This window comes from Artemia sp. Qi Xiang Cuo, chromosome 8 (assembly GCF_049724085.1).
Source record: "Artemia sp. Qi Xiang Cuo chromosome 8, ASM4972408v1, whole genome shotgun sequence".
NCBI classification, from domain to species: domain Eukaryota; kingdom Metazoa; phylum Arthropoda; class Branchiopoda; order Anostraca; family Artemiidae; genus Artemia; species Artemia sp. Qi Xiang Cuo.
This window is the reverse complement of record NC_142801.1, coordinates 54,749,804-54,765,776: the sequence shown is the minus strand read 5'-3', so window position 1 is coordinate 54,765,776 and position 15,973 is coordinate 54,749,804. Positions and strand designations below refer to the sequence as shown.

Genomic DNA, 15,973 nt, shown 5'->3' with positions numbered 1-15,973 from the left:
AAAAGCTTCATGTTTAACAGAAAGGAGAAAGGACTTGTACAAGAATTATCTGAGTGATAGATCGTATGAAAACAAAAGAAATGTAAAGAAAGTGGAGAAACCATTGAAATATGAACTAAGGAGGTGTGAAGTGGAGGCCATGGATAAAATTGCCGAGGATTTAGAAGATGCAGCTAGACGGCATAATAGTAAAATATTGTACTGGCACGTTAACAAATTGAGAGGTGGTAGTCAATCCGGACTTGTCCCAGTTAAAGATAGGAATAGGGTGGAAATTAGCGATAAGGAAAAAGCTATAGCGAGATGGGCCGAACATTTTGAGAACTTGTTTAACCGAGATAGAGTTGCAGGAAAAAATATAGAGGAAAATGGAAAAGTTTGTGATCCTTTGGATGTGAAGGACGATTTGTTTTGTGAGGAGAAATTAGCAACAGTACTAAAAGGATTAAAGAATAATAAGGCTCCAGGTGCTGATAGGGTGGTAAATGAGTTTCTTAAATATTGTGGCTCTGAGGTTAGAAATAAGTTACTGAAGATTATTAACATGATTTTTGAAAAAGGGGAAGTACCTAACGATTTTAGGAGAACCTTAATTAAGCCACTTTATAAGAAAGGTGATAAAAGTGAATGTGGTAATTATCGAGGCATTAGTCTGGTCTCTGTAGGAAGCAAATTGCTTAGTAAAATGATATTTTTTAGACTGAGAGATGCCGTAGACAAAGTTTTAAGAGAAGAGCGGTGCGGTTTTAGAAAAGGTACAGGATGTGTTGACCAAATTTTCACTCTTAGGCTAATAATTGAGAAGTGCCTGAGTTTTCAAACACCTTTGGTCCTCACTTTTATAGATTATGAGCAAGCGTTTGATTCAGTTTGAAGAGAAGCTTTAGTAAAGGTTTTATCCTTGTATGGTATACCAGACGAATACATTAAAGTGATTAGTGCTATGTACAAGAATAGCAATGCTGCGGTTAAGGTAGGAAATGAGGCTAGCAGCTGGTTTTGTATTAAATCAGGAGTTAAGCAGGGTTGTGTTCTATCCCCCCTTTATATGGATTATTTTGATGGACTTTGTCTTAAGGAGCACAGGAAAGGCAATGAGAGACCACGAATCAAATGGGGAGGAAAATATCCTGGACTTGGATTATGCTGATGATTTAAGCATCCTAGATGAAAGTGTGACCAAATGAATGAAGTTTTAGAGGTTTTGCGAGTTCAGGGTGCTAGTATTGGTTTGAAAATTAATGTTAGTAAGACTAAGTCACTAAGGCTATGAATAAGTGAAGATTAAAAGGTGACGTTGGGTAATGAAAACATTGATCAGGTGGGAAGCTTCACTTACCTTGGTAGTATTATTAGTAAAGATGGTGGGAGAAGTGAAGATGTTAAAAATAGAATAGCCAAGGCTCAGGGTGTTTTTTCACTGTTAAAAAAAGTCTGGAAGAATAGGAAGATAATTCTGCACACCAAATTTAGAATCTTAGAAGCTACAGTGATGACAGTGGTCAAATATGGCTCTGAAGCATGGACGCTCCGAAATGCGGATGAAGATTTGCTAGATGTCTTCCAGAGAAATTGCTTAAGGATTGTTCTGGGTACCCGGCTGACTGACCGTATTTCAAACAATAGGCTATACGAAAAATGTGGTTCAATACCGCTTTCTAGGTCTATAATGAAGGAAAGGTTGAGGTGGTTAGGGCATGTTGTGCGGATGAAGGATGACAGATTGCCGAAAATTGTTCTTTTCGACCAACCATCTAGGGCTAAACGAAAAGCAGGTCGCCTCCGTCTGGGGTGGGAGGACGTCATAAAGAAAGATTTAAAGGAAATGGGAACTTCGTGGGCGGGTGTAAAAAGGGAGGCTTTGAATAGTTTGGGGTGGAGGAGGAGCGTGCGTAGCTGTGTTGGCCTCAGGCGGCTTGGTGCTGCGATGAGTTGTTAGTAGTAGTAGTAGTAGTATTTTATAAAAATTGATCAAATAAGAAATAAAAAAAAATCACCAAAAGACACAAAAAAACTATCAAAAACAAAAAATCATCAAAGACACAAGAATCATCAAATCAATAAACACAAAAACACGAAAAATTGAACCTAATTACAAGAAAAGGAGGATACGACGAATCGACAAACCTGGGCTTAAACGGTGCATTTCTTTTTTAAACAGTAGACCAGACAAAGGAAAAGAAACCTTCAAACATTTTAATTGATGACTCATTGTGCTATATTGATTTTATTCCATTACGTAGGTTCGATTTAATCTTTACACTTCTGACGTTGGTCGTACAATTGAAATTTTCAGGAGCAGTTTTCTTCCAAGCTCTGTAAAAATATATTCCATGTCTTTCTTTATTTCCATTTCTATACCTTCTTTACGCAAGTCAGTTCACTGACGTATTCACTTTGCATTTTAATTTCAAACATCCCTTTGTTATGGTGTGAATACTACAATAGTTTTCACGACTGTTTTAGAGGCCCAGACAAAATTTTACAAGAGCCTCAGAAATTATACAAAAATGAATATATTAACATTCCTTAGCATTTTACTGCATTTATTAGGGATCCTCATTGGTCGTGAATAAGTATAAATGATGCTTAAAACAATTTTACGCAAAGAACAGACTACAAACTAAGTAGACATTTTACTCTAAATCAGTGGGGTTAATTCACGGAAATTGGGGGGGGGGGTCAAAATCTAGGGTAAAGGGCAGTTTCATTATTTCTTTAGATTTTTCAAAAGAAAGTAAAAAAAACGTCTTTTAAACCAAAAACTCTTTAGCATTCTATGCATTTAATAGGGAAGAAACTTAAGGGGGGGGGGATTTTTATTCTTTCCATATTTTCATAGGAAATATAAAAAAAGACATTTTAAAAAAAAGTACAAAAAAAGGTAATTTTCAAAATCTAGAGGAGGGAATTATGGTGGGATAAGTATTCTAAGAAGCAATAAATGGAAAAACTTTCCAAAGATGCAAAACACTTCCTTAGTACATGTGACAAATTATTCTTCCTTGCATAAAGATTTTGCAAAAGCAAAAGCAAACAATGAGAAAAGACTGAACTCCACACCTACGCTAATGTAAAGATTGTTGCTAGGCTTACGCAAGTTAGATATAAGTGTATTTCTCGTATTTAGTGTTTTATTACGTTAAGGGAATATTTTTGGTATTTAGTGCATGTTCCACTTCAAGGGTATAGTTGGGTATGTGTTGTTTTATGTACTTGTTTCTGCTTTCTTTTCTATTCAAGGTAGTGGATCACAAGATCAAAAACCTACCGGCCAATTAGAGGATACTTTGGGGGTCATGGAACCAGAACTCTATGCTTGGGCCTTGGAAGATAAGAAGGGGGAAAAGACAACTTGTGGACAGTTCAACTTTGAGAACCAACAGTGACAACTGGTTAGAGGGACACGGCTGGGAGAGTTCGAGCAACCTCCATCCTTCTATAATATACGGTGCGCTGGGAGAGTTTAACAAAAACCTCCACATCACTGCCGTCGGAGAGTTCCAGTAACCTCCACTAGCCAACTATAGACGGCGAGCTTGGAAAGTGCAGCAGCCACTTCCAAATCAACGGTGCCAGCCGGTGCAAGTTGACTTTAGCTCGGATTCTCTACGTCTGCAATAGGACTGTTCACAAGTGTACTCTAGTATTGTATTTTGTCTATTCGTTTATTAAAGTAGTTTTTAGCAACATCTTGAGTAGATACGAATCCTGCCTACCACGCTACCCAAGGTCTTGTCCTCGTGGAGACTTGATCACCCCCCACTGGGGACCAATAAGACGGTATTTCTTTAGAGAAATAGACCATACTTCACATTGGTGGCAGCTACTCACGGTGTTGTTGACTACTCTTTAGAAACTCCTTTCTAATATTTCGTTAAGCAGTCTCTATTTCCTAGCCTTATATTTAAAACCATGCCAGCCGATTTAGAGGCCCATATTAAAGACCTCGAAGTTAGGCTAGCAGATGCATAGACTCGTCCGACTTCACAGAGAGTTAGTTCTGATATTTATCAACCAACTCCTCCTATGCCTGTTAATTATTATATAGAAAAATGTCCGCCAATTCCTATACTTTCGCATCCAGGTGATATTCATTCCTGGATCTTAACTCTAAAACAACGCCAACAGAGTCAGTCCAAGGGGGACGCCTCTATGGTATCTCAGGCTATCTGTTACACAAGGAGGGAGATTCAGAGATTTCTATATAATGTTGATCTGAAAAGTGTAAAAAATCTTTTAGACATCGAAAGAACCCTTAAAATAGCCTTTTGCCCAGGAAAAACTTTAAGACAAAAATTAGAAGCATTGGTCAGAGAAAAACAGAAGGAGAACGAATTAGTCTCTCAATTTTATTCTAGAATAGCTGGTAATGCGAAGGATTATTGCAAGCCAGCCAACCAAAATGACGCCAGTAGTCGCAACTCAAATATTTTTAAAGTGGATTAAAAACTAACCTCGTGTGCCAAGTAATGGAACAAATATCACAAGATTGCAATAATGATGAACTACTAGACTTAGCTAGGGAATTTGAAACAATAGAATTAACATTTTGTAGTCCTAATGCAGTTTTAACTGCAGCAGTCAGCGGTCAAAACATTAACCATGACATGTAACAAAGCCGAACTCCCTCTATGTCAAAATCAACTAGAGGTAATTATTTCAGGAATGATTTTAGTGGTAGAAATAATGCCCGCATAAGGTGTTGGAATTTAGGGGTCCACATAAACAATCTGTATGTAAGGAACCTACAACGTGTATCCACTGTGGTGAAATAGGGCACAAGTCAAAATTTTGCTTAGCCCCAGCGCTTGTAAATCTACCACAAGGAAACCAAAAAAAACTAAATAATTCGACTTTCCTGGAGGCCGAGTCGAACCTTATGCGAAGTCCTCTAATAAATAATATTTCTTCTGTGAACCGTTCTGATTCACAAATTTGTTATTTGAGTATACCAGAATCAACCAACTGTGTCTCATTTCCATTTATGTATGATGTAATATTGTGCGAATCTATTAAAATTTTAGCATTTATCGACACCGGTTGTCAAAGGTCACTATTATCGGAAAATTTATTCTACAGCCTTCCTGAGCAAATACGAAAGAAAATTAAAACGTCATTTTCAGCTGTAAAATCCTTGAGTGGAAATATTTTTAATGTTTTGGGGAAAATAAAAATTCTTGTTGCTATATCTGACGGAGTGAAACAAAGAAAAATTCATTGGGAATTTCTCGTTATTAGTGAACTTAAGTTTCCTCTAATAGTAGGCTATGATTTCTTAAATTGCTTGGAAATTTCTCTTGATACCCGTCGAAACCAAATCAGTTTAGGCTCCAATAATCTATATCAAGAAAATTTTAGCGCATTTTTTGCCGAAAACACTGGTAACGCTCGTACAGGAAATGTATATGTAGCTAAACAGATAACCATTTCACCAAACTCTTTTAGAATAATAAAAGTGAAACCGCAATCTAGTAACCAAAGTCCTGTAGCTCATGGGGATTGTCTGATGTTCACGCCTTCACCAGCGTGGCAGATATGTATCTCAGAGTAAATCAGTGAAGTGTCTCAGTCCTTATGTCTCTTAGTATTTTAACACCACGAAAGATAAAGCTGCCTTACTAAGAGGTGAATTAATGGGATATGTTCAGTTTCTACAAGACGACATATACTGAAACTTTGAGTCAATTACAGTATTTACTGAAAATCAATTTTCTCAAAGCCATAAAACTCAGTTATAATAAAAAACTAACTGACCTATTGATAAATCTTTAAAACATGTCAATAACAGTAAATTAACCGATAAAAGTAGTGAAAAATTTTATACTTTCATTTGTAAATTTAAAAATGTATTCGCTCGCACTGCTTATGATATTGGGGGTAATGATTTAGATGGGTTTGTCGTTCCAATTGATGAAACAGTTCCAATTAAAAGCAAAAAACTATTTCCATTACCATTTTTAATGCAGGAAGTAATAATGAAACACGTTAAGGAAATGCTTCGAGCTAAGATTATTGAAGTGGGTCGATCACCATTCAACTCACCTGTTTCTATCATTGGTGAACCTAATAAAGTGGGCAAAATCTTACCCAAACATCTTTGGAATGAAGAAAAGAGTAGGTTCTTAATTGATCTTAGAGAAGTAAATAAAGGTATTAAAGATAGTCAATGGGAAATTCGCAGGATTGAAGAAGTTATAACTGATATGGCAGGGAAAAAACAATTCTCTACATTAGACATCAAACACTCCTTTTATGCAAGCAATTTATCCGAAGAAAGTCGCCAATTATTTTCTTTAAATGTCAAAGGTATGTCATACCGATTTTTGAAAGCACCAATGGGAGCTAAAAGCAGTCCTAGACAATTTTTAGAATTTTTGGGAATAATTTTTCGGGACGTCCCTAGTAAAACAAATGACGAAATAAATTTCTCTGATTTTCTGAGTTGGTACGTAGATGACCTAACAATACATACGGAAAGCGAAAAATTTGAAGATCATTTGAGACATTTACAAATTGTTTTTGAAAGGATACGTGAATTCAACCTTAAACTCAATTTATCAAAATGCTGTTTTTTTCAAATTCAGTCAATCTGTTAGGATTCAAAGTCTCACCCGAAGGGATCTCTCCCCAGGAATAAAAGATTGAAGTGATTAGGGCGATGACACCACCTATGGACGTTTCAGACTTTCGTTGTTTCCTAGGCATGACTTCGTTTTTACAAAGTTTTAAACTTAACTATGCAGACATTTAATAGCCTTTAGTTCACCTAACTCGTAAAAATGTCCCACTTGTTTTTGAACCCACCGAGATGGAGGTATTTGAAAAACTAAAATCCGAACTTACTAATCCAAAAATAATTCTACTCCGTTTTCCATCGAAATCAGAGGATTTTCATTTGTTCACAGATGCTAGCATGAAAGCAATTACCGCTCTACTTTGTGTAAAATGCAAAACCACAGATCGCTTTCAAATAGTTGCAAGCTATTCTAAAATTCTCAGCGGACCCGCATCTAGATATGACAATCACAATAGAGAATTATTCGCACTTTATTCCGGGATTAAACATTTTCAAAAAACCTTTCTATGGTCCGCTCATACACATTGCTATACAGATTGCAGGGCCATATCTTATTTAAAGAGAGCTAAAGACGTAAATAGCAAGTTATACCGTATTGCTATTTTAATAGACAGTGAGCAATTTACCTTTCATTACATTCCTGGAGTTAAAAATCCTAGTAACTATCAGAGCCGCCCTAGTTCTGAATTTGTTGAAAAATACAGAAAAGTTAATCTTGATGAATTAGAACAGGAATTTGACTGCCTTCAAGGTGAATATGTTGATTTTATTGGACTAGGAAAAAAGGAACTCAGACAGGCTCAAAAGCGCGATAAATAAATAAAAGCAGGGTACAAATTTTTGGAAACTGTACCCAGAAAACGATTTGATTTTCGGGAAATGGAGTCTCAGGACTCGGACCCAAATTCTGTAATTTGTAATAGTCGGTCGACCGTAAGGGGTAGGCCTATGGTGCCTATTGGTCACGAGCAAGTCATGACAAGGGGTCATGTAATCTAAAGGGAAACCATTGAGGCCCCTCTAAGGGATGCAAAAAAGGGTTGCATCCATAGGGATGCAGAAAAGGGTGGCATTCCGGCGCGCAAAGGTGGCACAAGCTTGTGCTCACAGGGAAATCATGATCATGAATCTGGTATAGAGTTTCCCAGGCTAAAAATTGAGGCAAATGAAGCAAACATATTACTAAAATGGCTTCTAAAATATGAACTGGTAATTCATAATGGGCTAGTTTATGCAGTCGATAGTACTGGAGATAAAAGACGTGTAAATAAATATAAAATTTTGGTACCATAAGAACTTATCTCCACAACCATTGCCTTAATGCATAACAAATTATTGTTAGGTGCCCATGAAAGGTATATAAAAACGCTAGAGCGAGTACGCGAATTTGCAATTTTTGAAAACTTGCCAGTGCTTGTACAAAATTATGTCAGAAATTGTGATTCATGTCTTCGTCGAAGTATAACGGGTCCTATGCTGAACCCAAGTTTGGCTGAAAATATTCCTCCGTCGCACTTATTTCATGCATTTTCTATAGATAGTAAATTCGCTCATAGTAAAATTCTTTTCAATGCTACAAAACTTAATTTTGATTTCGAATCATTAGACTTCAAAAAAATTCATAGCTTTCTCGAGAGAGAGATGTATTCTGAAAAAGGCATAAATAGCCTAAAATCTATTTTGAGCAAAACAAAATTACACAGAAAAATTGAATCAGCACAGTCCGTGAGTATTGGGATCATGACTGGCGGCACGTTAATTTTTCTAATCCTTATCGGAATTTCCACGGCGATTCTCCTAAAATTAAGGAAATTATGGATTGATTATAGAGAAATGAAAAAAAATGGTTTTAGAATAGTTGAACAAGGGGACAATGAATAATAACAAATGTGAGTAGGGAAGGAATAAAAATTAATTTAAAATGTATGAAAAAAAAAAGTAATAAAAATGTTTTTTTTTCAATAAAGAGAGGGGGAGAAATGTAAAGATTGTTGCTGGGCTTAAGCAAGTTAGATATAAGTGTATATCTCGTATTTAGTGTTTTATTACATTAAGGGTATATTTTTGGTATTTACTGCATGTTCCAATTCTAGGGTATAGTTGGGTATGTGTTGTTTTATGTACTTGTTTCTGCTTTCTTTTCTATTCAAGGTAGTGGATCGCATGACCAAAAAGCTGCCAGCCATTGAGAGGCTACTTTGGGGGTCATGGAACCAGAATTGTATGCTTGGGCCTTGGAAGATAAGAAGGGGGAAAAGACAACTTGTGGACAGTTCAGCTTTGAGAACCAACAGTGACAAGTGGTTAGAGGAACACCGCTGGGAGAGTTCGAGCAACCTCCATCCTTCTATAATATACGGTGCGCTGGGAGAGTTTAACAAAAACCTCCACATCACTGCCGTCGGAGAGTTCCAGTAACCTTCACTAGCCAACTATAGACGGCGAGCTTGGAAAGTGCAGCAGCCACTTCCAAATCAACGGTGCCAACCGGTGCAAGTTGACTTAAGCTCGGATTCTCTACGTCTGCAATAGGACTGTTCACAAGTGTACTCTAGTATTGTATTTTGTCTATTCGTTTATTAAAGTGTTTTTAGCAACATCTTGAGTAGATACGAATCCTGCCTACCACGCTACCCAAGGTCTTGTCCTCGTGGAGACTTGATCACCCCCCACTGGGGACCAATAAGACGGTATTTCTTTAGAGAAATAGACCATACTTCACACTTATGCTGTGTTGCTACACGCAAAGTGCCGCAGCATTCTAGTATCGTAGAACAAGACTTTTTGTTCTGATAAGACAAGTTTTGTTCTGGTATACAGTTCACCCATGGAGGAATACAAAGGGTTCTTCACCTTCCCCATAAGAAATAAATTCACAGCCAAAGTCACTGATTTATTAATCCCTATGCTTACGAAATTTTTTCCTTACAAGATTTGGAGTCAAAAATCGTTTTAAATTTCAGTCAAATTAACCCCTCCTCCCCCCCCCCTAAAAAACATTGAAAAAGGATGAAAAACATGCAAATTAATTGAGGAGGGAAAAACAGCTTGACATAAAGAAAATTAAAATGCTTTACAACGAACAATTCGTATAAAATTAGCTAAAGAGCAACAAGCCAAAAAGATCTAAAACAATTAAAAAGAAACAATAATAAAACACAAAGAAGAAGTAAACGAGGAAAGTGATATTGACAACAAGGAAGTGGAGAACAACGAGATGATTTTCCATCGTGCAAGTAATATAGGAGACAAAAGCTTTTTCAGATCTTGGTAGTAAAGTATTGAGTAGGATAAGTGCAGGTTGAGAAACAGCACGGAGCGGGTCAGATCTCGATGGGGAGTGTCTCTAAAGGAAAATGTTTGCTGTGCGAGAATTTAGAACTAATTTTTTCGAAAAACGGAAACAATGTAATTCTCCTAAGGTCAAACGTTTCCAACCTAGCTTTTTTTAGAAACAGAGTATGGGACTTTGCCCTCTTGAAAAATTATTCGAAAAGCTTTATTTTTGGTGGAATAAATTGTATCCAACTCTTGATGGGAAATGTCAGGGTGTCAAACTGGACAAACGGCAAGCAGGACAAGCAGGTTGCCAAGCAGCAAATGACTTAAAAAAAACAACAAAAAACTTACAGCATAGGCAATGGCAGAATGTGAATCGCCTCTGAAAGCTAAGTCTATTTTCTTAGAAACCACATCATTCCTAAGTTGCTCAAATTCCTCAACAATTCGTTGAAGAGGTGCTCCATTCCTGAATTTGGTCAATAGTAAATAGGATAACAGCCCTGTGCAGGTTACAGCCAGAGCATTTGACGCACCTGAATTAAATAGTAGGAGTATTTAAGCGATGTAATATTCGTGTGGCGCCACTAATTTTTTTTTACCCCGCCTTCTCTCTTCTTACTGATACCAACATCTTTAAAAAACAAAACTATTAACTTTGTTTATGTACTATTTACACTTAAAAACAAATAATGTTAAAAACATTTACCCTTTCAAGTAGTCCTAAAATCTGAGCAATTAATAGCTAAATAAAAATAATTTTGGAGTTTTCAACAAGTAATTACCAATTAAGAGACCAAAAAAAGTGGCCAGCCATTTTTGTTTTTCAAAGTTCCCTTCCGACATAGGACAACCCTTCCACGGCGGAGCTAAAATTACAATAAATTCAACAAAAATTCAATTCGTTCGCTCCAAAATTTCACTATCTGCCATAAATTCCCTTCATTCCCCAAAAAAACTCCCAAATACACAAAATTCCCAAACACCCCAAATGGAAAACCCTGCTATTACTGGTACCCACATCTTACAAATACAAACTATTAACTTTATTTATGTACCAACCACCTAGACTTAAAAAACAAATAAAGTTAAAACATTTACCTTTTCAAGTAGTCCTAAAATCTGAGCAATTAACAGCAAGATAAAAATAATTTTGGAGTTTTTAACAAGTAATTTCCGATTAAAAGACCAAAAAAACTGTTCGGTCGTTTTTGTGCCCTTCTGACATAGAGCAATGCTACCACGGTTGAACTAAAATTACAATAAATTCAACAAAAATACTATTCATTCACTCCAACATTTCACTATCTGCCACAAACTCCATTCCCAAAAAACTCTCAAATACACAAAATTCCCAAAGAACCCAAATAGAAAACCTTTTATTTATACCATTCTACACACAGAAAAAGTATACTTAACAATTAGGCATGATTTTCCATTTCGTTTTTAAAACATTTAATTTAATTATTTTCACAACCCTATGTAACTGCTCATTTTTTTCATACATTTTTTGGTTATTAATTTATTTATTTATTTTTAGACGTCACTATTTAAAGGTAACAAAAAAAGAATAACTAGAGTTGTACAAGTCAGAGAAAAACACAACTGGAATTGCGCATACTATTCTTCGACTGCTACCTGGCTGTTTTAGTTCCTAGAAATCTATTCAAAATATATTTGCTATTAAAGCCCAAATGACACACTAGCTATTATGGGGCTAAAGGGGACGTTAGCTCCACTCTTATTTTTGAGAAATTACTCGTATGTTTACTTTATTTTTAATTTTGCATTAACTAGGCATGTATTGAATACTTTTTTTTCCATTTCTGTTTGTTTTAGGTTTTATTTATTCGCTCGTAATAATTTACGTTGGTTTTAAACCTGACTTATTTTGACCCTATTTTACCCGTTTTAGTATCGCTCTTTAATTTTTCTTGAAAAACTTTTTTTGAAAATGTTCAATAAATGAATTTCTATTAGGGTATTACTATGTGTTGCATATAATATTTGTATAGCTTTTTTTTTTCTCTGCTTAGCAACTGATCCATTTTCGACCAAATTCGGACATTCATTTGGAATTTTTTATTAGCCCTATTTTTGTACAATAATTAATATTTATTTTTAATTATATTTTTATAGTTATTTTTATGATCAATAATATTTTTATAAATTATGAAAATTAATAATATTTTTAATAATTATATTTAAAAAATATATTTTATTTATTTTTCAATAAAATTTTAACTGAAAAATTGGGGATGAAAAGAAAGGGACCTTTTCAATCATACGAATTAAAAATCTTTGCATAATATTTGGTAATATATGGGGCCTAGCGCCACCCTGACCCCAAAACTCTGGGCTCCCTTCAATATACATGAATCTTATTACATCTCTTTACTAAAAGAACATTCTGACATTCTGTTCTATTGTCACTTTAAATATGTGTAAATAAATGCATGTCCAGGTTATATATAAATGAATTTCTTTTTTTTCGAACTTGAATAAAAGGTTATCGTCCTAAACGATTTGTTGGCAATTTCTTTGGAAAATATCTACAATTCCTCTTTCATTTTTCGAAGCATTCACGCTTCAGATCCATACTTGACTACTGTCATCACTCAAGCTTCAAGTATTCTAATCATGGTTCGCAAACTTATATTCCTATTTTTCCAAAAATTTTTTCAACTGTGAAAATATAGCCTAAACCTTGGTATTCTATTTTTAATATCTTCATTGCACCCACCGTGTTTACTAATAATACTACCTAGGTAAGTGAAACTTAACTAGTAGGTGCAAAAAAAACTTTTAAAAAGCATCAAAAATTAGTTTATATTCAGTTTTGTTATGTTTTTACGAGTTGGATAAATATTTTTGAGGAGGTTCAAACCCCCTAACACCCTCCCCCCTGGATACGGCCTTGCGTGTGGTGCAAGCATTTTGTGTCGTTTTAGAATATGCTAGCTCCACTTGGTAACATAACCTAACAAAGGAGGCTAATGAGAAAATTCCCAGATGTACAAAGAAGAGCATGATGATCCCATATATGGAAGCTCAAACGCCTTGTATCCAGATTCTCAATAGCCGAATAAATATGGACTCAGGCGAAACTCCAAAACCCCACTTTAAACGTACTGGGAGAAAACTAAAGCTTCCTTCCATGGAGCGTTATATCTTCATATAACGCCAAAAGAAAATTATCCTTGAGAAACATCAAGAAAATTAAGCTTCCGTGGTTCTGTATGATTTTGGGGTAATTTGATATTTGGTTTCCCTTTAGACAACTCAACTATTCCAATTCAAGCGCACTGAAAGAAATTAAGTTTCCGCGTTTCTGTATGAATTTGTGGCTTTTAATATTTGATTTCCTTTTAAACAACTCCACTTTAGATAACTCCACTTTAAACGCACTGGGAGACAACTAAAGCTCCCATGGAGTGTTATATATTCATATAACTCCAAAAGACAGTTATCCTTGAAAAATATCAAGAAAATGAAGTTTCTGTATAATTTTGTGGCTTTCAATGCTTGGTTTCCCTTTAAACAACTCCACTTTAAACGCACTGGCAGAGAACTATAGGTTCCATGGAGTGTTCTATCTTCATATAACGCCAAAATAAAATTATCCTTGAGAAATATCCTGAAAATTAAGTTTCCAAGTTTCTGTATGAGTTTGTGGCTTTTAGTGTTTGAGTTCCCTTTATACAACTTCACAATTCCACTTTAAACGCACTGGGATAGCTCCCATGGAGTGTTATATCTTCATATACCGCCAAAATAAAATTATCCTTGAGAAATATCAATAAAAACTAAATTAACACGTTTCTGTATGATTTTGTGGCTTTTAATATTTGGTTTCCCTTTAGACAACTCCACCTTAAGCGCACTGGGAGAAAACTGAAGCTCCCGTGGGGCTTTTTATATATATATATATATATATATATATATATATATATATATATATATATATATATATATATATATATATATATACAACGCCAAAATAAAATTATCCTTGAGAAAAAAGAACTTTAAAAACGCATCAAAAAATTTTCTATTTGCATTTTTGTTACGTTTTTACGTATCGGTCCATACTCCTACCCCCCCCCCGGGATACGGCCTTTACTATATCCTTATAGGACTTGAGCTGCTTACTCCAATTATGTTATTAACTTTCGTTGAATTTAGTGTTAATTTGAAGTGTTTGTCTACTTAACGGTCCACAAGCCAACGGTAGATACCTTTTCTTGATTGTGTTTCTTCTTTTTCTCCATCTGCATTTCTGGTCATAGCGCCTTTCGGGGAGAATACGACGATTTTCAAGAGAAGAAAGTCTTGAAACTCAAAATATGTGTTACAGGTCTGTTGTTCAAATACACCCTTGAACACTCCTTTGGCCACGTCTGGGAAGGGGGTGTCTATATCACAGGCAGCGCAATAGCGCTGCCTATGTAAAGAGCGATGTGGCCACAATGTTTTTTTTTTTGTTTTAGACCAGTGCACTTCGTATCGAAGGAGTTGTCACAGAAACTTCGAAAAGGGCTCATTTGATTGGAAATTGAAAGGGCTACTGCCCATTTTATTAATCAAAAGTTATTGGAGGGCAACAAGCCCCGCCCCCATGCCCATCAATTCCCAAAACGCATCTAACCAAATTTTGAGATAGCCATTTTGTTTAGCGTATTTGAAAGATCTGGAAATTATCTCTTTGACAGCTCTCATACTTTGTCAAGACAAGAACTTAGTTTGAACTTTATTGAAAAAAAAATGGCTGTGGATTGTCAGTTTAGTATATATATACTGATATATATTCCTTAAGTTTTAATATTTTTATTTATTAAAGTTAAAAAAGTTAAAACATTTTAAATGTATTTTTTCATTTAATGTCGTAGGATGAAAGGATTAAAATAGCTTTTGAGTCTTCAACGGGAAAGTGAACGCAAGACACTTATTTTTGTTGAAAAAAAACACAAGAACGCCAAACACTTATTTTTGTTGAAAAAAACACAAGACAAGATAAGTTTGTTCTAAAACAAGATTAATGACTGATAATTATATATTATAACATTTATAGCTTTTATATTAAGAAACTTGTATTTTTTGATTTGTTATATTAATGAAATTTTGAGATAGCCGTTTGTTCAATAGCAGTCCAAAGGTCTTTGGTGTTGACACAATCCTCCAGAGTCTGGGGGCAAGGGTTGCAAGTTATACCGCGGGGGAATGCAATATTTTTACCGAAGGGGTGGTTGTGCGAACTTTACAGGAGGCTCATGTTACTGGAAACGTAAAGTTCTAACCCCCTATTAAGATTCGAAAGTAATAGTGTGCAATTAGCCCCCCCCTCCCTGACAACCTGTTTTCCCCAAACGCCTCCAATCGGAATTGTGAGATAGCCGTTTGGTTCACAATAGTCCAAAGAGCATATAACAATGGCTTAAAGGTGGACACAACCCTCCAAAGCCTGAGTGCAAGGGTTGTAAGTTATGCCCCAGGCATATAAGGTTCTATGGAACAGATGGTCGTATAAACCTCAGATCGGATGAATCTTATTCGATTGGAAGTCGGAAGATCTTGTGCCCTTTTTAAGAGTCAAAAGTGAAAGGATGAAAACCAGCCTCCCCCACCACAAGCCTATCATTCCCCAAAACAGATTCAATCAAAATTTTAAGAGAACTATTTTGTTTAGCATTATTGAAAGGTCCAGTAATTGTGTCTTTGGGGATGTCAACCTCCCCACGTTGTTACCTTATGTTAGTAATTTACACCTTTAAGGGTAAGTTGTGGGGGATTTTGAACTAGCCAGAAGGCACTATATGTATACTTTCAATACTACCACTACAGTTAATGTAACTAATGACACTTAAGTTATTAAGATTAAACTTTTAGGGAACGTTTAGGAGTTTTCAATTAAAGGAAAAAACTGTATGCATTCAGGTTTTCAAAATGGCATATAAGCAATATCCTAGGCAGCACTACTCTATAATAGCTAGAAAAATCATTAAAACTTTTGAAGGAGCTAATGCAATTCAAAAGTAGAACTTCTTGTGCCCTTTTTAAGAGTAACAAGAGATTGGAGGGCAAGCAGCCCTTCTCTCAAGCCCATTCACTTTCCAA

The 15,973-nt window shown here is 35.6% G+C and overlaps 1 protein-coding gene across 1 annotated transcript in view; it reads right to left on the bottom strand.

Annotated features, from left to right (window-relative positions):
- Window positions 1-15,973, bottom strand: part of LOC148949576 (glycerol-3-phosphate acyltransferase 1, mitochondrial-like) — a 140,662-nt gene that overhangs the window by 17,457 nt on the left and 107,232 nt on the right. The window contains exon 10 of the mRNA XM_089093599.1: window positions 10,211-10,395. Within this exon, the coding sequence (XP_088949725.1) occupies window positions 10,211-10,395 (185 nt within the window). The remainder of the gene's footprint in view (window positions 1-10,210; window positions 10,396-15,973) is intronic.